This window comes from Alexandromys fortis, unplaced genomic scaffold (genome assembly GCF_014885135.2).
Source record: "Alexandromys fortis isolate MF-2015 unplaced genomic scaffold, M_Fortis_MF-2015_v1.1 scaffold_84, whole genome shotgun sequence".
NCBI classification, from domain to species: Eukaryota; Metazoa; Chordata; class Mammalia; order Rodentia; family Cricetidae; genus Alexandromys; species Alexandromys fortis.
This window is the reverse complement of record NW_026068017.1, coordinates 4,334,753-4,351,386: the sequence shown is the minus strand read 5'-3', so window position 1 is coordinate 4,351,386 and position 16,634 is coordinate 4,334,753. Positions and strand designations below refer to the sequence as shown.

General features: G+C 49.0%; 1 protein-coding gene across 1 annotated transcript; it reads right to left on the bottom strand.

Annotated features, from left to right (window-relative positions):
• Positions 1-3,422: 3,422 nt before the first annotated feature.
• On the bottom strand, positions 3,423-9,706 carry Atp1b2 (ATPase Na+/K+ transporting subunit beta 2). Its single transcript, XM_050162542.1, has 7 exons — positions 8,988-9,706; positions 7,082-7,210; positions 6,674-6,778; positions 6,371-6,576; positions 6,096-6,152; positions 5,177-5,275; positions 3,423-5,079 (listed from the first exon to the last, which is right to left on the bottom strand). The coding sequence occupies exons 1-7, from the start codon at positions 9,097-9,099 to the stop codon at positions 4,915-4,917; spliced, it is 873 nt and encodes a 290-aa protein (XP_050018499.1). The 5' UTR covers positions 9,100-9,706; the 3' UTR covers positions 3,423-4,914.
• Between the last annotated feature and the right edge of the window lie 6,928 nt (positions 9,707-16,634).

Sequence of the window (16,634 nt, the reverse complement as noted above, 5' to 3'; positions counted from 1 at the left end):
ACATGGCTTCTTTCTAACTCCTCTTTCTTTTTCCCAGCATTCTGTTTAGTTTTCCCCACCTACCTCTATTCCCTGTGCAGGCCCAAGACAGTTCCTTTAGTAACCAATGGTATTCACAGCATACAGAGGGGAATCCCACATCACCTAAGTGCTTTCATTGTGTAAGAAAGAAAGAGTAAAGGAACCTAAGGGTTGGAGAAGTGATGCCGTGGTTAACAGCACATACTGCTCTTCCAGGGGACCAGGGTTCTATTCCCAGCACCCTTGTCAGGAGGCTCACAAATATGTTTCTCCAGGGGATTCAACCTCTGCTTCCAGGTATCTGCACACGCATGGTACACATGCACACACTCAGACACACACACACACACACACAAATAAAACAGAATAACTAAGTTTTTAAAAAGAAGAAAAGAATCTAATACTCATCCTAAAATTAAAGTTACAAATTATTGACATTTGATTGAAGAGATAAATCCAAAGCAAGAACTTTAAAATGTCTATCTGGAAACGTTAAAAGGTTGCAGCTGTAGCACAGTAGAGATGCACCATGTGCAAAGCCCTGGGTATCATCAAATATCATCAGAATACTCTGTTGGATTTGAGAAATACTGTGCTCTAACCAGTTTAGTCCAGAGCCAGACTTGGTTTAGTAGTAGAAAATCTGTCAACATAATTCATAACAGTAACAAAATAAAATAAAAAATTATGTGATCATATCAACAGGTGCTGAAATGTATTTGATTACACTGCAACTGCCATTCCTTAAAAAATATTTTTTAATTAAAGCAATAATAGACTGGTAATGGGATGCCAATGAGTTGATTGTTTTCCCACCCGAGATAGGGTTTCTCTGTGTAACAGTCCTAACTGTCCTGGAACTAGCTCTTGTAGACCAGGCTGGCCTCAAACTCACAGGGATCCGCCTGTCTGCCTCCCGAGTGCTGGGATTAAAGGCGTGCAACACCACCGCCCAGCTGATTTTTTTTTTAATACTGAAAGTTGGGCTGAGGGCCTTGTATAGACTACACAAACACTGTGCTATGAGCTGTAGGACCAACAGACCAGTAATAAACAGGTAAGCTAAGCGTTAGGATCATTTTCACTTGGAATGAAAGCTGAACAGGGCTGTCCACTAACTTTAGTTTAAATGCATTGGAGAAGATCAAAAAGAGGCCAGAGAGATGGCACAGCCATTAAGATCCCTGGCTGTTGTTCCAAAGAACTGGGGTACAATTCCTAGTACCACATGGAGGCTCATAACCATCTGTAATCCCAGTTACAGGCAATCTGATGCCCGCTTCTGGTCACCTTGGGCACCAGGCACAAATGTGGCACACGAATGTACATGCAGAACATTCATATGTATAAAATAAGGATAAATCTTAGAGAGAGTGAGCCTGAATTTGAGACTGATTCTCTCCCAAATAAAGAAAAGCCCATACCTGTCATCCCAGTGCCTGGGAGGCTAATGCAGGAAGATGGAGGCTAGCAAGCTGGAGGCTAGCTTGCACTACCTGCATCCTTATTTCAAATAATGCTGCTATGAACATAGTTGAACAAATGCCCCTGTCATATGATCGGGCATTTCTTGGGTATATTCCCAAGAGTGGCATTGCTGGGTCCAGGGGATGCATCCTTATTTCAAAGGGGAGTAGGAGGCTTTTGCTTCTTTAGGGAGAGTCTACAGCTCAGGCTGATTTCAAGTTCCCATTTAGGTGAACGATGAGCTTGCCTCCTCCTCTTTGAGTACTACCATGTTTTTTTGTTTAGTTTTGGTTTTGTTTTTTTCAAGACAGGGTTTCTCTGTGTCTATCCTGGAACTTGCCCTATAGACCAGGCTGGCCTGGAACTCAGAGATCTGCCTGCTTCTGCCTCCTGAGGCAGTTGTGCTCATGAGTGCTACTAATTTATAGTGGAGATCATAGGAGGCCTCACGCATGTGAGACAAGCACTCTCCGGATGAGCTGCGTTCCAGGGCTTCTGCTTTGGGGATTGGAGTGGCAGGCACTGGAGTTGAACTCCAGGATTTCACACATGCTAAGTATGTTCTCTACCATTGAGCTGCACTTTCAACCAAAACTATCACAGGTTTATAGGCAGGTTATGTACCCAGGCATGGCCAATAGTGCTTTAAAACAAAGAGTGAGCATTGAGCACATAGCTCTATAGCATAGCAAATTAGCATGTAAAAGGTCTTGGGTTTGCCAGGCGGTGGGTGGTGGTGCACACCTTCAATCCCAGCACTCAGGAGGCAGAGGCAGGCAGATCTCTGTGAGTTCGATGCCAGCCTGGTTGACAGAGAAACCCCCGTCTTGAAAACAAAACAAAACACAGAAAAGGCCAGGGGTTAGGGAACTCTTTTTACTCTTATCAAATAACAGAAAGCACACTCTAAAAATTAAAGCTAGGCCAGATCTGGAGAGAAGGCTCAGTGGCCAGGAGTGTATACTGGTTTTACAAAGGACCTGTTCCCTGTTCTGGGGTACTGGCTCCCGTGTCAGGTGCCTCACAATTACAAGGAATGCAAAGTCTCTGGCCTCAGGAATTGCCCCCGTGTGCACAGACCACACTCAGACACACCTGCAAATACGTACTTTAAATTTTCTAACATAAAAATTAGTGTTAGGAACTGGCTCACACTTCCCAGAATTCAGGAAGCGTAGGTGAGAGGATCGGGAGTTCGAGGCCAGCCTGTTTTGACATTAAATCAGGCTTAGTATTTGCCAAGAAAAATAACTTGTACGTGTTCCTGCACATCATGGATGCTAAAATCCAGGCCCTAAGAGAAAATGATTAGCTAGCAATACATTCCCTCCCCATATAGCACAACAAATGTATATATCCACTCATCTCTTTTTGTTGTTGTTGTATGTTTCTGCATATTTTGACACAAAACTGGAATCCTAGTTCAATATGATAATGCATACCAGCACTTGGAAGGCTAACGCAGGAAAATTGCCCTACGTTTCAAAGAGACAAAAACTAGAATCCTACAGATCCTAGTTTCTGTCTTGGGTCATTTATGAATGTTCTTGTCTCCCTAAACTGACGTCCCAGCTCAGGCGCTGTGTCCTCTAAGAGACCCTCCCTCGAGCCCCTGACAGTGAACCGCCCTGAACTGTCATCACGTCTGTCTTGTACGACACTTTCTCATGTGCTTCTCATGTGTGTAGTAAACCGGAGCAGAGGGCTTGCCCTACTCCTCAGTGTATACTCATACGCATGGTGCCTAAATTCACAGAGGCGCTTTATAAATCTCAACCCTGTTAACGACAGTGAGAGAAGGGAATTGACCTTGGCCTCTTTCAGAGGTCAAAATGGGAGTCCACGCTCTGGGCTTGGGTAGCACCTAAATCCACCCTCCCCAGTCAGTTCTCAGGACTGTTCCAAATCCGCAGGAAAGGACAAGCACACGGGGCTCTGTGTAGGATATATATTTATATATATATAATCACTCTCAGTTTATTGTACTTTATCCTTTTTACAGTAGGATCGGACACAGGCATTAAATAACTGCAGGGGGAGGGAGACCACTGGGAAGAGGAAGGAGGAGGAAAGCCCGGGCTCTCAAGGGAAGGTCGGATCCAGTGGGAGGAAGAGGGAAGGGTCCATCTGAGTGTGGGATGTGGGGGCCACAATGTTAGCCAAGAAAGGGGGGTTAGGATGGAAAAGGACAAGCAGAGAAACCAGAGGAAATCGCCTCTCCTGAAGAAAACTCAGAGCAGGACTCTTATTTAACATTCTAGGGGCATTATAGGGGTTGTTTGTTTGTTTGTTTTTTAAAGGCAAAAGAGTCTAAAAGAGACGGAGCCAAGAAATTCAGAGCTGAGCCGGAGGGGGCATCTGAAAGTTTCAGGCTGGCATGCAGAAAGGGAAGAAGTTAGTGACCAGTTAGTAACTTGCAAGAAGAAGCCAGAGGGAGCATGGGGGTGGGCATATTTGGGCTCAGGGAGTCCCCCCAGCTAGCTGACGTTTCCAAGGTGGCCACTGGGGATAGAGCCAGAATAGCGGCCCCTCCCCCAGAGCTCCCTGGGAAGTAGAACTTGAAAGATATTCTGGGAAGGCCGGTGGGGGAAGGGAGTCAACAGTTAAAAACAAAGTGGATATTCAGCGCAGGTCAAGCCCAGCTGTGTAGGAGCTGTTTGGATGACAGGAGGGACCAGGAAGAAGTTAAAGTCTAGGCCTACTAGAGAATTTTCTAGAAGAATTAAAAGACTTCACTTCTAATCTTCTTTTCCCAGAACGTGGACTCATAATTAGGGGAGAAGCAGGATGCACCAGGAAGGAAGGAAAAGACCACAAAACCAACCTGTACTCAGTTACAAATGGTTGCTTTTCAGAGCGGACAGGGATGGGGAGAGAAGAGGCAGACCTGCTGGAGAAGCCAGAAGTCAAAGCCACCAAGATACTGGCTTCAGTGACAGAAGTGTGGAGAGATAAGAGGACAGGAAGAGCAAAGGACTGAACACGGGGTGGGGGGTGGGGCGAGTATGTAGGTGGATGGGTACACGGCCATTTTCTACAGCTCTCCCGATGGAGCAGCGATTGAAGCAAGAGCAGTAAGGGTTTACTCCTAAACACTCCAACCAGAAAGACTCCAGCTGTGCTGAGGGCTTGTGCACGCTAGGCATGTCCTCTATCGCGGAGCTACAGCTCCGGCTCCTGACTAGGAAATTCCTAACTCCTCTGTGGCCATCTTGACAGCCCATCTATCTGTCTCTGACTAAGCTAAGGTTGGAGGTTGGTGGAAATTGTGTGGCCATCGGGCTAGGTGAAGTTGAGGAAAGGGATGTGAGGTTCAGACAAGTCATAGCTCTGTTATAAAAAATACCTTTGGGGTGGGTGAGGGAGGGATCAGGCAGGGTCAAGGACATTCCAGAAGCATCCACAGGGAAGAGTGGGGGGGGAGCCTCAGGTTTTGTTGATTCGAAGTTTGAAGGCCACGCGGCCAGCAAACTTGTCTCGCTCATCCTCTGTGGCGATATTGGCAGCATTAATGCGGCATTCCACGTTCACCTCCACGTTGGGGGTCACGTTCAGGAACTTCACCGCCACCAAGGGCTGTGTATAGTTCACCTAGGCCAGAAGAAGACAAAGACTTAAGTCTCTTCCCAAGATCCCCATTTGCCCTTCTGGAGGGGAGCCGCCATCAAGGACCTTCCGTGGAACTTACGTGGAACTTTTTGCCATAGTACGGAAAGTACATGAGGTCAATGTTGCCATTGGCAGGGAACATGACAAAGTGGCCAAGATTTTCAGCATCTTCATCTCTCTGTGGGGGTGCGGGAAGGTTGAGCAGAGAGGATGTTAGAAACAGCAGCACCTGGAAGAGCTCACGAGACTTCCCTTGCATCTCCTTCACCCCAAATTATTCCTTCTAATTTGTTTTCCTTGAGCTGTGCATCTGCTCTGTGTGTGTGTGCATTGTGTGTTCATGCACGCATGTTCTTATCTGCATGTCTACATAAAGGGGCGACCTGTGTCCCATCAGACTAGATAACCTAAGGGTACTTGCTACAACACAGTGGGGGGCCTTTTACTCCACTATCAACCCCAAGTTCTTACCCCATCCTTGGGAATCGGTCTCTGGAGCAGAGCCAAGAAAGAACAGATAAACAGTAAAGACTCGGTAGGAAGAAAGATGAGGGTGAATGGGGGGGAGGGTGCAGCAAATTTCTAGAGAGGACAGAGTTGGGTAGAGGTTCCAAGAACAACCTAGTTGTAGCAAAGGGTGCTAACTGATCAGCAGCTACCAGACATCTGAAGGGGACTGAGATGGAAGGGAGAGTGGAAGAAACCCAGACAACTGAGACCAAAGAGAAGGCAGATAAGGACGGAGCCAGAGGCCAGGGCTCTGGTGTAGGAGGGGGTGGGGCTGTCTTTAGGAAAGCAGGTTTCTGTATCCTAGAGAGAAGCAGCAAGGCTAAGAGCCCCTTAGAACTCCAGCTGCACAGGAGCCCACTCTTACCCCCTTGTCCCTATAGTGTTGGGGCCTCTGAAAGCAAAACAGACAGGGAGATATGGCTGAAGCACTCAAAAACCATAAAGTACAAACAGGCGGGCAGGGAGCGAGGGAGGGCGCACACGCTCACCTTCCCAACACAGCTGACGTTCATACTCTGATTTGCCCCTGCATAAAAGTTGATGACCTGGAGAAAGGAAAGAGGGCAGAATGAGAAGGGGCCACATCTTGGTGTCCGGCCTTCCAGCTCCTGAACTTAGGTTCCACTGACCCCGCCTCTCACTCGGTACAAACAATGAAATATCTCTTTAATGCCCATTAACCCCAGTGAAAGGACACATGAGTTAACAGATGGTGGCCCCAGCTCCCTCCTCCATTCTCCCTAGGGACCAAGGTCGTGGGTACCCGGTTCATTTTGATGAAGACACAGGGCTGCCCAGTGCTGTAACCATAGTGGGTAGGGTCCCCGATGCCAGAGCAATCGCCCAGCTGTGTCCGGTTGAATTGGCAGGCCCGTTTTGGATAGTTGAGAACCCCATTATCTGGCTGCTCATAATACCGACCAGGGCGGCAGACATCATTCTTCTGAGCCTGGACGGAGTCGTTGTAAGCTAGGAGGTGGGAGGGAGAGAGGGAGTCAGAGGCCGGATGTTCCACTTTTAGGGTCCCCAATTCCTCCTCAAGGTCCTGGGCGAGCCCCACACTCACGCTCTAAGAACTTGTTGAGCTTCTGAACATGCTGATCCCAACTTTCAGTGTCACTGATGTTGACAATGACATCCAGGTTCTCGGTCTTGGGGCGAATCATCAAGCCTAGAGTCAACATGAGGAAAGGTTGGGGGTCATAGGTGAGGAGAAACACATCGCGGAAAGAAAACAGATGTGACATACACCAGGATAAGAGATGGGGCACAGATCTGAGGTTGCCTTCCCGGGAGGGCAATCTCCTGTGGCATTTGCCACTTCTCCAGATCATGTAACTCCCAGCAGCAGGACATGGGGAGGAAGGCCAAGTTCAAGAACTTCCCATCAAACTCCTGGAAAGAGCAAGCGCCTTGTGAGGGCTTGAAGACACACCAGTTTAAGAGCGGCTGCTAAGGGAACCTCTTCACTCACCTGGTGTGGCCAGTCGATCCTGGTACTTGGGAGTGTGGTCAGAGACAGTCTGCAGCATGGCCCACATGGTAAGGGTGAACATGGCCGTGAGGAAGCCATAGAAGACGAGGTAGAAGAGGAGGATGAAGGCTAGGATGGAGGAACTAGAGTCAGCAGGTTCCACACCTCCTCTACCTCACCTAGCCCACCACCACACTCATGCTTCTTCCCTCTCAAGCTGTGTACTGGGAGCGACAGGATATCTTAGGGCCTTCCCCTGGGAGCCAAAGGAAACAAGCTGGAACCAGGCAGAGCCTAGCTCCAGCCCTGACTCCCAGTCTCCTCCTGGGGCACAGTGAAGTCCGACTTTTTGCAGGCCACAAGAGACGTAAGCTGTAGTTGTTGTGACAATTCCAAGAATAGGTCACTGTGGCTCTGCCTCTAGTTACATCCCCAATTTCAGGACCTGTTTATGGTCCTGAGAAGACATGATGGCCCACTGCATGGGAACTCAAGCTGAGAGCCGTGCTGTTAGCACAAGGGGTGGAAGCTGGTGAGGCCGCTTCTCGCGGCCAACTTCCTATGACCTCAGAGCCTAGGCTCCTAGGACTCAAAGAGCAAGGTCTCTCTCTCTCTCTCTCTCTCTCTCTCTCTCTCTCTCTCTCTCTCTCTCTCTCTCTCTCACACACACACACACACACACACACACCCGTGAAAGCCAAACTTTGGAAGCAGCGCCTGAAATGAGGGGGCTCGGCCCAGCTACAGACTCTAAGTCATAGTCATAGCCAGGACATCGGCAGTCACGCAGGAGCCTGGCTGGAGTCAAGGAGATGACAGACATCCCTAGAAGCCTTCCCTGGACATGGTATCTGGTGACTCCTCTCCTAGGCCTCGCCTGAGGAGGACGTGCTGTTCCAACCACCCTGAGCTATCTATCAGTCTTTCCACCCAAGAAGACAGTGTCTCGGTGGCCCCAAGCGTTCATTCATTGATCCCTCACATCCCAGAGGGTCTCTGGTTCATTGAGGACAAGGGCTGCATTGATCTCCTTTCAAGGTTCCCTAAGTCCTAGGTGGGTGGTCTGATGAAATTGTGTCCAATCAATGTGGCTATATTGTAAATTATGTCACACAGAATCCCTGTGCTTTAACTCTGCTTGGCCCTCCCCTCACCTGTGCCCATCAGCAGACCCTGGCTACACAAAAGTCCTTGCACACCCCCAAGGTAAGGATAGACAGTCCGTCGCCCCCCCCCCCAGGCATCATCCCATGGAAACACCCAGTCTGAGGATGTATCCATCTCAGCACAGTGACCATTTTTCTCTCGCCTCTGACATCTGAAAATATCTAGCCTGAAAAAGTGTCATCCCTCCTGGCAGCCCCCTACCCACAAAGCAGCCACAGAAGGCTCCAAACGCCAATGGTGGAATACAGACAAACAACTTCCGCTGTTAAGAACGCACCCCCCAAAGACCTCCCTACCAGATCCGCCCCCTCATGAATGTTCCCAGGGTCCAAGGGGGTGGGTGAGAGCTAAAAATAGACGAGGTTGGCTAGCTAGTGAAAGCCAGAGGGAGAGTTAGGGCACTCTTCGGGGAGGGGGGTGAAGACCGTGTGCAGCCGGCAGGGCCTGAACCGGAGCGGGAGCGCCGCAGCACGGACACGCGCGCAGAACCCGCGACCCCCCGCCCGAGGGGGCTCCGCGGGGGGCGAGCAGGCGGCAGTGACCTACTTTCTCCGCCTCCGCAGCGGCCAGCCAGAGAGATTAGACCGCTGATTCGGGCCCCTCCCGGTCCAGAGCCCAGCAGTGGGGGCTGGACGCCAGGGACCCGGCAGGGGAGCTGGGGTGACGCCCGCGGGACCCTGTGCCCCAAAGGCGTCGCCGGGCAGTCAGCCACCACATTTCCCGCTCCAGCCCCGCGTACCCCAGCTGGTCCCGGTGCGCCCCATGAACTGGTGCGTCCGCGGGTTCCACACGAACTCCTTCCATTCCTCAACCACCTGCCCGCAGCTCTTCTTCTCTTTCTGGATGACCATCTTGGCGGCACGGGGCGAGTCCCGGTGCGCTGCGGGGGGCTGCGGAGAAGCGGGGGCGTCGCGCGCTGAAGCCCTCCACGCACCCAAATGCGCGGGGAGCGAGGCGAGGGAGACTCTACTCAGATATGCAGCTGCTGCAAATTCCGGGGTGCACAGCCACTCGCTGTGGTCTGCTGGCAGCGTAGCTGAGGTGCGCCGAGGCTAGGCCCCCCCTACTGCGATAGAAAGGGGGGCTGTCAAAACAGGGAAAGAACCAGGGGAAGGAATGCCAAGGCAGCTTCACCCCACACACCGCCTAGAAGCAAAGCAAAAAGGGGTGCAAAAAAACAGACGGCTACAAAAACCTGGCGAAACGCAGAAAAAGCGGGGTGCAGAGAAGCAGGGAAAGATGGGGGAGGGAGCCGCCCCGAAATCCGAGATGCAAAGAGGCTGTGGAACGCGGCAGGTGGCCGATTAAAGCTCCTCCGACAAACGGCGAGAGCCACACCACTGATGGCCCAGCCAGTGGGAGCTGGGGCGGGGACCGGCAGTTGGGGTGGGGGGGAAACAGGCAAAAAACAGGGGAACACCGTAGCGGAGGCTCCGCTCCTCAGCAGTGCTGGGAGCGCGGTCCCTGCGCACGGTCTTTATATTATGTGACTCTGAGGGTGTCCGCCCCCTTCCCACCCACTCCCCAGGAACCCCGCCTCTTCGATGCTTGCCCGGGAGACCTCATACATATGTAAATTTAGAGGATTGGACCCGCCCCCTGCAGGGTCCTTTCGTCCTAAAGGGTTCTTCCTTAACCAAGACCCCAGGTACTGTACTGAAACAAGGTGGGACAAGAGGGCAGAGGGTGCGTGTGGATGGAATGGAGGAAAAAATTACCCCCAGAGAGGCTCAAGCCGAAAGACAAGCTGATGCGTACTCAAAAGTGGGGGCACGGGGCAGGGAATTTGAAAGGAGACTAAGATAGAGTTACTTCGAAAACCTCCGGAACAGAGGACAGAATGTGAGAGGAATAAAGAAAAGCGCCAGACACCAAGAAAGAGCCAAGAAACTAGAACACACAGGGAGGGATGGAAGCCACCACAGGATGCCCTTCTTCTCAGGTCCACCCTACGGCGTACCCCGCGCCTTAGCTCTACAGCTAAGTAGGTCCTCTCAGCACCTGCCATTCGGGCAAATCGTTACAGAGCCCCTTCTATCCGAGGAAGCCAAATAAACCACTGAAGTTGGAGCTCCTACTTAAGAAAGTCATTATCTCCACTTCTTTCGGTGGCAGGAACACAGCCCACTTGTGGGGGTCAGGGAATAATTTGCAGGGGTTGGTTCTCCATCCCAGGCTGGGCTTAAAGAGATCCTCTGCCTCCCAAATTCTGGATTCATAAAAATATGCTACACGGGTGTTGGCAGAATGCCTTTAATCCCAGCATGAGTGGAGGCAAACGGATCTCTGTGAGGCCAGCCTGGTCTACAAAATGAGATCCAGGACTACAGAACTACAAAGAGAAACCCTGTCTTGAAAAACCAATCAAACAAACAAACAAAAAAGACAAAAAAAGAAAAAAGCCACTGGTGGTGGTAATACTGGTTTTTGTTTTGTTTTCCCAGGTCAGTCTGGAATACTGGTCTAGAGAAGGTAAGATGAATTTGAACTCCTTGATCCTCCTGCTTCGACTCCTGATACTGGGTTTGCAGGTGGAGCATCATCATCTCCAGCCCCAGGCTGAACTTAGGACCCTCCTTCCTTTGCCTTTTGAGTGCTGGAATGGCAGGCGGCCATGACTGGCGGACTGTAATTTGAAGTGTAGTATAAGTGTCATGGAAGTATCTCTAGAGTTCTAAACTGTAAAATGACATGGTCCATTCAACCAGGCATGGTGACAGTTCTGGGAAACTGGAGTAGGATGGAGGCCAGGGGTTCAAGGTCAGTCAGGACAACACAACCAGACCCTAACTCAGGAAAAAGCGGGGTGTGTGGGGGGGAACTATGGTAATCCATCCTGGTAATCCAAACCAAAGGCATGAGGATAATGTTTGAGGCCAACCTGGGCTACACAGAGTAACCTTGTCTCAAAAACAAAGCCAGTGTTTATGTGGAGGGGAGTTATCCTGGGGGAGCTGGAAGAGAAAGGTGTGAGTAGATATTATCAAAATACATTGTATATATGTAAAAGCTTGTCAAAGAATAAATAAAATAGTCATATATATGTATGTATATATATATATTACCCTCACATCCACATGTGTGTGTGTGTGTGTGTGTGTGTGTGTGTCTGTGTTCAGGCCATGAGAAGCAAGGCCAGCCCTAGCTTTACAGCATGTGAGTATGAACAGGACATCAAGGCTGAAGATGGGAAGGAGAGAAGGAGAGGAGAAGAGAATGAGAGTGAGGAAGAGTAAGCGATGGGGATAAGGCAAAGAGAGGAATCCAGGCTGGCACCTGAATTTTTCTACTGAGCAAATGGATTATGAACTTACTTGTGTGCTTTGTCTATGCAACTGTGTCGTAAACTTCCTCTTCCTACCCCACTGCTGAGATTGAAACCCGGGGCTCTATACAGAATAGGCAAATACTCTACCACTGAGGCAACTACCTCCCCAACCCCAGACTCTACACTTTTTGACAGTAGGCCTTTGTCTTAGCAAGATGATGCTGGTTGCTGAATTCAGCTTAAATATGGAATGGATTTTCTGCAAGAAATCCCAGAGAGCAGCTTGTTCTCTCCACTAAGAGAAGAGCACTAAATGAATGGATGGACAGACAGACGCACGCAACACCCCCCCCCCACACACACACACACACACGCACACATAAAGGCAAATACAGCCTATGGTGGCCTTCAGCTTCTTGGCCGAGTCTCTTCCCTGGGCACCAGGCTCATTTTCTTAGAAAAGAAAGGGTGAAAATCTTCTGGGAACTAGAGATAGGCCACTGAGTAAGATGCCTGTCGCTCCCTCTCTTAGCCTTCTGTAGGTAAGGAGTGGGTAGATGGGAGGAAGGCGGAGCTTCCATACTCAAAGGCAGACAAGCTGAGAAAGGGAAGATCCAGAAAAGCCTAGGGTTGACCTAGATGGGTGGGGGGGCATGGGGTGAGGGGGACGGACAGAGGACCACTAGCAACCTCCATCCTGAAGTCTGGGGCTTCAATCCCAAGCAAACAAGGAGGAAGGGAGGGAAAGCCCTTCTGGAACCTGCTGCCTTCCAGGATCTCCAGAAAGGAAGAAAGGGTCAGGTGGCTGCCCCTCCTCACTGTCCCAGAGGCAGAGTCAGCAAAGGTCCTTGCTGCCTCACACACATAATTCTAGGATCTAACCTTTTTCCCATTATTTACTTATTATATGTGTGTATGTAGAAGTCATAACAACGTGTGACTTTTTTTTTTTTTTCCTGAGACAGGGTTTCTCTGTGTCACAACTGGCTGTCCTGGAACTCGATTTAATTCGTAAACCAGGCTGGCCATGAACTCATGGAGATCTGCCTGCCTCTGCCTCCCAAGTGCTAGAATTGAAGGCTTGTGCCACCACCACCCAGCCTCTCCACCCATTTTTTTTAATGGATATATTTATTTATTATGTATACAACATTCTGCCTTCATGTATGCCCGCATGCCAGAGGAGGACGCCAGATCTCATTACAGATGGCTGTGAGCCACCATGTGGTTGCTGGGAAGAGAACTCAGGACCTCTGGAAGAGCAGCCAGTGCTCTTAACCACTGAGCCATCTCTCCAGCCCCCTCCACCCATTCCTCCACACTCTAGGAATGAAACTCAGGTCATCATGGTTGGTAGCAGCCTGGCACCTGCCGAGCCATCCAGCCCTAATTCCAGGTTTTAGATGAATGAGTTAAATAAGGTGGCAGAGGCAAAGCTCAGAGTTTGCAAGCTGAAAGCAATCTCCTGGTTCAGCTCAGTGGTAGAGCACTTACCTTGCACGTGTGAGGTACCAAGATCTATTGTTAGCACTGGGGGAAACAATCTGTGGATGGAGAGTGGTGATGTTTGTATGACTTGTAAATGTCCTTTATGCTACTGCGATGAACACTTGACAATGGTTAGGGTGGTCATTTTTATGTTGCTTGTATTTTATCACAACTAAAATAAAACAAAACAGCAAGATAAAACACAAATGTTCCCGCACTGACCAGATGGAGCCCAGACTCTCAGCAGGACACACCAGGCCTTTCATCACATGAGCCAAGGAGCCTCCCAAACCTACCTTCTTTCCCCTTCTTTCCTTCTGAGGCTGCCCAAGGCTCAACCACATGACATACCCTTCCCTGTTCTCTAGATTAGCAGCCTCAGATTTACTCATCAAAAAAATTAAATGCGATGGTAATAAAAACAACAATATAACCCACATTTTGAGTACTTTTCATGCCAAGCTCTGTAGCAGATATTTTTACCTACATGATTTTATCAAATCTTTAAAGCACCCCTAGGGATGGAGTAAAGCTGACTTCTGCGAGTTTGAGACCAGTCTGGTCTGCCTAGTGAGTTCTACACTAGCCAGAGCTGCAGAGTGAAACCCTGCATAAAACAGTAATGGTGGGAACTGACAGTGAAAGTCATTTGTTCAATGTCGTACATCTAATAGCTCATCCCTTGATATTGCTTGATGAAATTAATATCTAAGTTTTCTGGAAGCTCACAGCGATCACTGGTTTGTGGGTTTTTGTTTTTTTTTTCCTTTTAGTATTATTATTGTTGCTGTTATTGTTGTTGTTATTATTATTATTTACTTTGTTTTTTCCTGACAGGGTTTCACTGTGTAGTCCTGGCAGTCTTCAAGCTCGATTTGTAACCCTGGCTGGCCTTGAATTTAGAGATCTGCCTACCTCTGCCTCCCTAGTGCTGGGATTAAGGGTGTGCAACACCTTACCTGGTGTTTGTTTTTTGTTTTTGGGTCTCCCCCCCTTTTAAATATCCCTACTAGGAACTGGGAATGTAGCTCAATGTTGAAGTATTCTCTCAGTATTGCATGGTCCTAGACAGAAGTAGGGTATGATGGTCTATATAGTGAGCCCAGGCCAGTTAGAACTATATAGTGAAACCCTACCTTGAAGGAAAAAGGGGAGAAGCATAAATAAAGCAGATTACAGCCTAGAGGATTTGCCAAAGATGCCCAGAGCCCCAGCACTGTATAAACCTGGCATGGTGGTGCTCATCTATAATCCCAGCACTCAAGAGGTGAAGGCAGGAGATTTGTAGATCATCTTCAGCTACACAGAGTTTGAAGCCAGCTTGGGCAGCATGAAATACTGTCTCAAAAAATAGATGTGGTTTTGATAACATTTTACATATATATCTGTCAACACCCCGGGTCTCTGGGGAGATCATCAAGCCTTCTTCATCCTTAGAATCCCTGTCCGTAACCTAACACAATGCTTGGCATCCTGTCAGCACCCAATAAATGTTAGTTGAAAGAAAGAGAGAAAGGACAGAGGGCAGATGAGGGGGGGGGGCGGAGGGAGGGAGAGAGAGGCAGTGGATAGGTTGGAGTGAGTGGAGGAGGCCAGGCCTTGAGGCTTCAGAGTGTGCTGCCAAATCTGGAAAGTTTTTTTCTTCTTGGAGGGGGTGGGTGTCAGAGAAGGCAAGGGATGGTGAGCAGGCACAGTCGATGCCCTTGGTGGGGGCTTGGCAAAGTCTGTGTTGAAGCAAAGTCAGTCTTAATGAGAGAGTGTAGACAACTTTGGACTGTGGTCAGGAATCCTGGAATCTAGGGCAGGCTGGAGAAGAAAGGTTGGGGGCATAGTGTCCTAGAGAGGGCATGGTGGAGGCAGAGAAGAAAAACCAGCCCCTGAGACATTCTGAGCACATAAAGCCAGGAAGTTACCACCCAGAGCACAGTCCTCTTTGATGGATGCCGTATGTATACAGGCTCTTCAATCGATCCCCGCTGGCTCACACCTGAAGCCTCCACAGGGCGACTTCTCATTGTTCAGGTCTCTACTCCAGTGACATTACCCCAGAGGCCCTCCTGACCACCTGATGACCCACCCCACAATGCCCTTTCTTTCTCCCTCTACTCTACTCTTGGCTTTTACTCCTTTTATAGTTAGCTACTACTGAAATGATGCGGCTGAGTGGTGGTGGCGCACACCTTTGATCCCAGTACTCAGGAGGTAGAGACAGGCAGATATCTGTGAGTTTGAGCCCATCCTGGTCTACAGAGCAAGTTCTAGGACAGGCTCCAAAGCCACAGAGAAACCCTGTGTTGAAAGAAAAAAAAAGGAAGGAAGGAAGAAAAGAAGGAAATGATGCTTTTTAGGAGAGTTGTTTTATTAGTTTTTGTTTGGTTTTGTGTAGTAGGAGACTGCTCGTTTGTTTTCCAGCCATCCAGACCCAAAATAAACATACAGAAACTGTATTAATTACAACACTGTTTGGTCAGTGGCTTACACATATTTCTAGCTAACTCTTTTTTTTTTCCTCAAGACAAGGTTTCTCTGTAGCTTTGGTTCCTGTCCTGGAACTAGCTCTTGTAGACTATGCTGGCCTCAAACTCACAGAGATCTGCCTGCCTCTGCCTCCCGAGTGCTGGGATTAAAGGCGTGTGCCACCACTGCCTGGCTTCTAGCTAACACTACATCTTGAATTAATCCATTTTTATTAATCTGTGTGTCAACCACAAAGCTGTGGCCTACCAGGCAAGGTTCTGGCATTCAGGTGTCTGTCTCCTTCAGCAGCTACATGGCGTCTCTTTGGCTCTGCTTACTTTTCTCTCTATATCTCTGTTCCTGTTTCTTGCTTGGTTTTATTCTGCCCTGCCATAGGCCCAAAGCAGCTTCTTTATTAACCAATGGTAATAAAACATATTCACAGCATACAGAGGGGAATCCCACATCAGTTTTGAGAGAGGGTCTCATTTTGTAGCCCAAGCTAGCTTGAAACTCACTATGTAGCCCAGGTTGTCCTTGAACTCACAGAGATTCTCTTGCCTCTGACTCCTGAGTGTTGGGATTAAAGGAGAGCACCACACACTGGGGCCTGATTTTTTAAAAATTTACATACATGTGTTTTACCTGTACATTGTCTATGCTCCAAGTATGTGCAGTGCCCAAATAGGCATGAGAGGGTTTTGGGTTCTTTGGAACTGGAGTTACAGACAATTGTGAGCTATTGTGTTGGTGCTGAGAAACGAATCCCAATCTTCTGAAAGAGCAGCAAATGCTCTTAACTTCTGAGTCATCTCTCTAGCCCCCTTGCTTGACTTTTGAAATAGGGTCTCATATAATCCAGGTTAGCCTTCAATCTATATAACTAAGGATGACCCTTGAAGTCCTTGCTCCTTCTACCCCCCCCCCTCCCGTCCCCGTCCCCTTCCAAGTACTGGGATCACCAGTAGTGATCAGTAGTAGACTGAGCTACCAACCTAACTTTTGTTTTGCGTTTTTAGGTAGGGTCTCTGCGGTCCAGGCTGCCTGTCCTTCCCTATGCCTCTTTCCTTAGCCTCCCAAGTACTGAGCTCACAGGCATGAGCCTCCTACTGTTGCCTAGCACTATTTGTTTCCTTTATGGGCTAATTGTTCCCCTCCAACCATACCGTGACA

Bases quoted from the DNA above. Each gene is read 5' to 3' on its own strand.
- Atp1b2 (XM_050162542.1), bottom strand. From the start codon at position 9,099: ATGGTCATCCAGAAAGAGAAGAAGAGCTGCGGGCAGGTGGTTGAGGAA. The intron at 7,211-8,987 runs GTACGCGGGGCT...CCTCCATCCTAG, and splicing joins GCGCACCGGGACCAGCTGGG to CCTTCATCCTCCTCTTCTAC. The intron at 6,577-6,673 runs GTGAGTGTGGGG...CCCACCTCCTAG, and splicing joins GCTCAACAAGTTCTTAGAGC to CTTACAACGACTCCGTCCAG.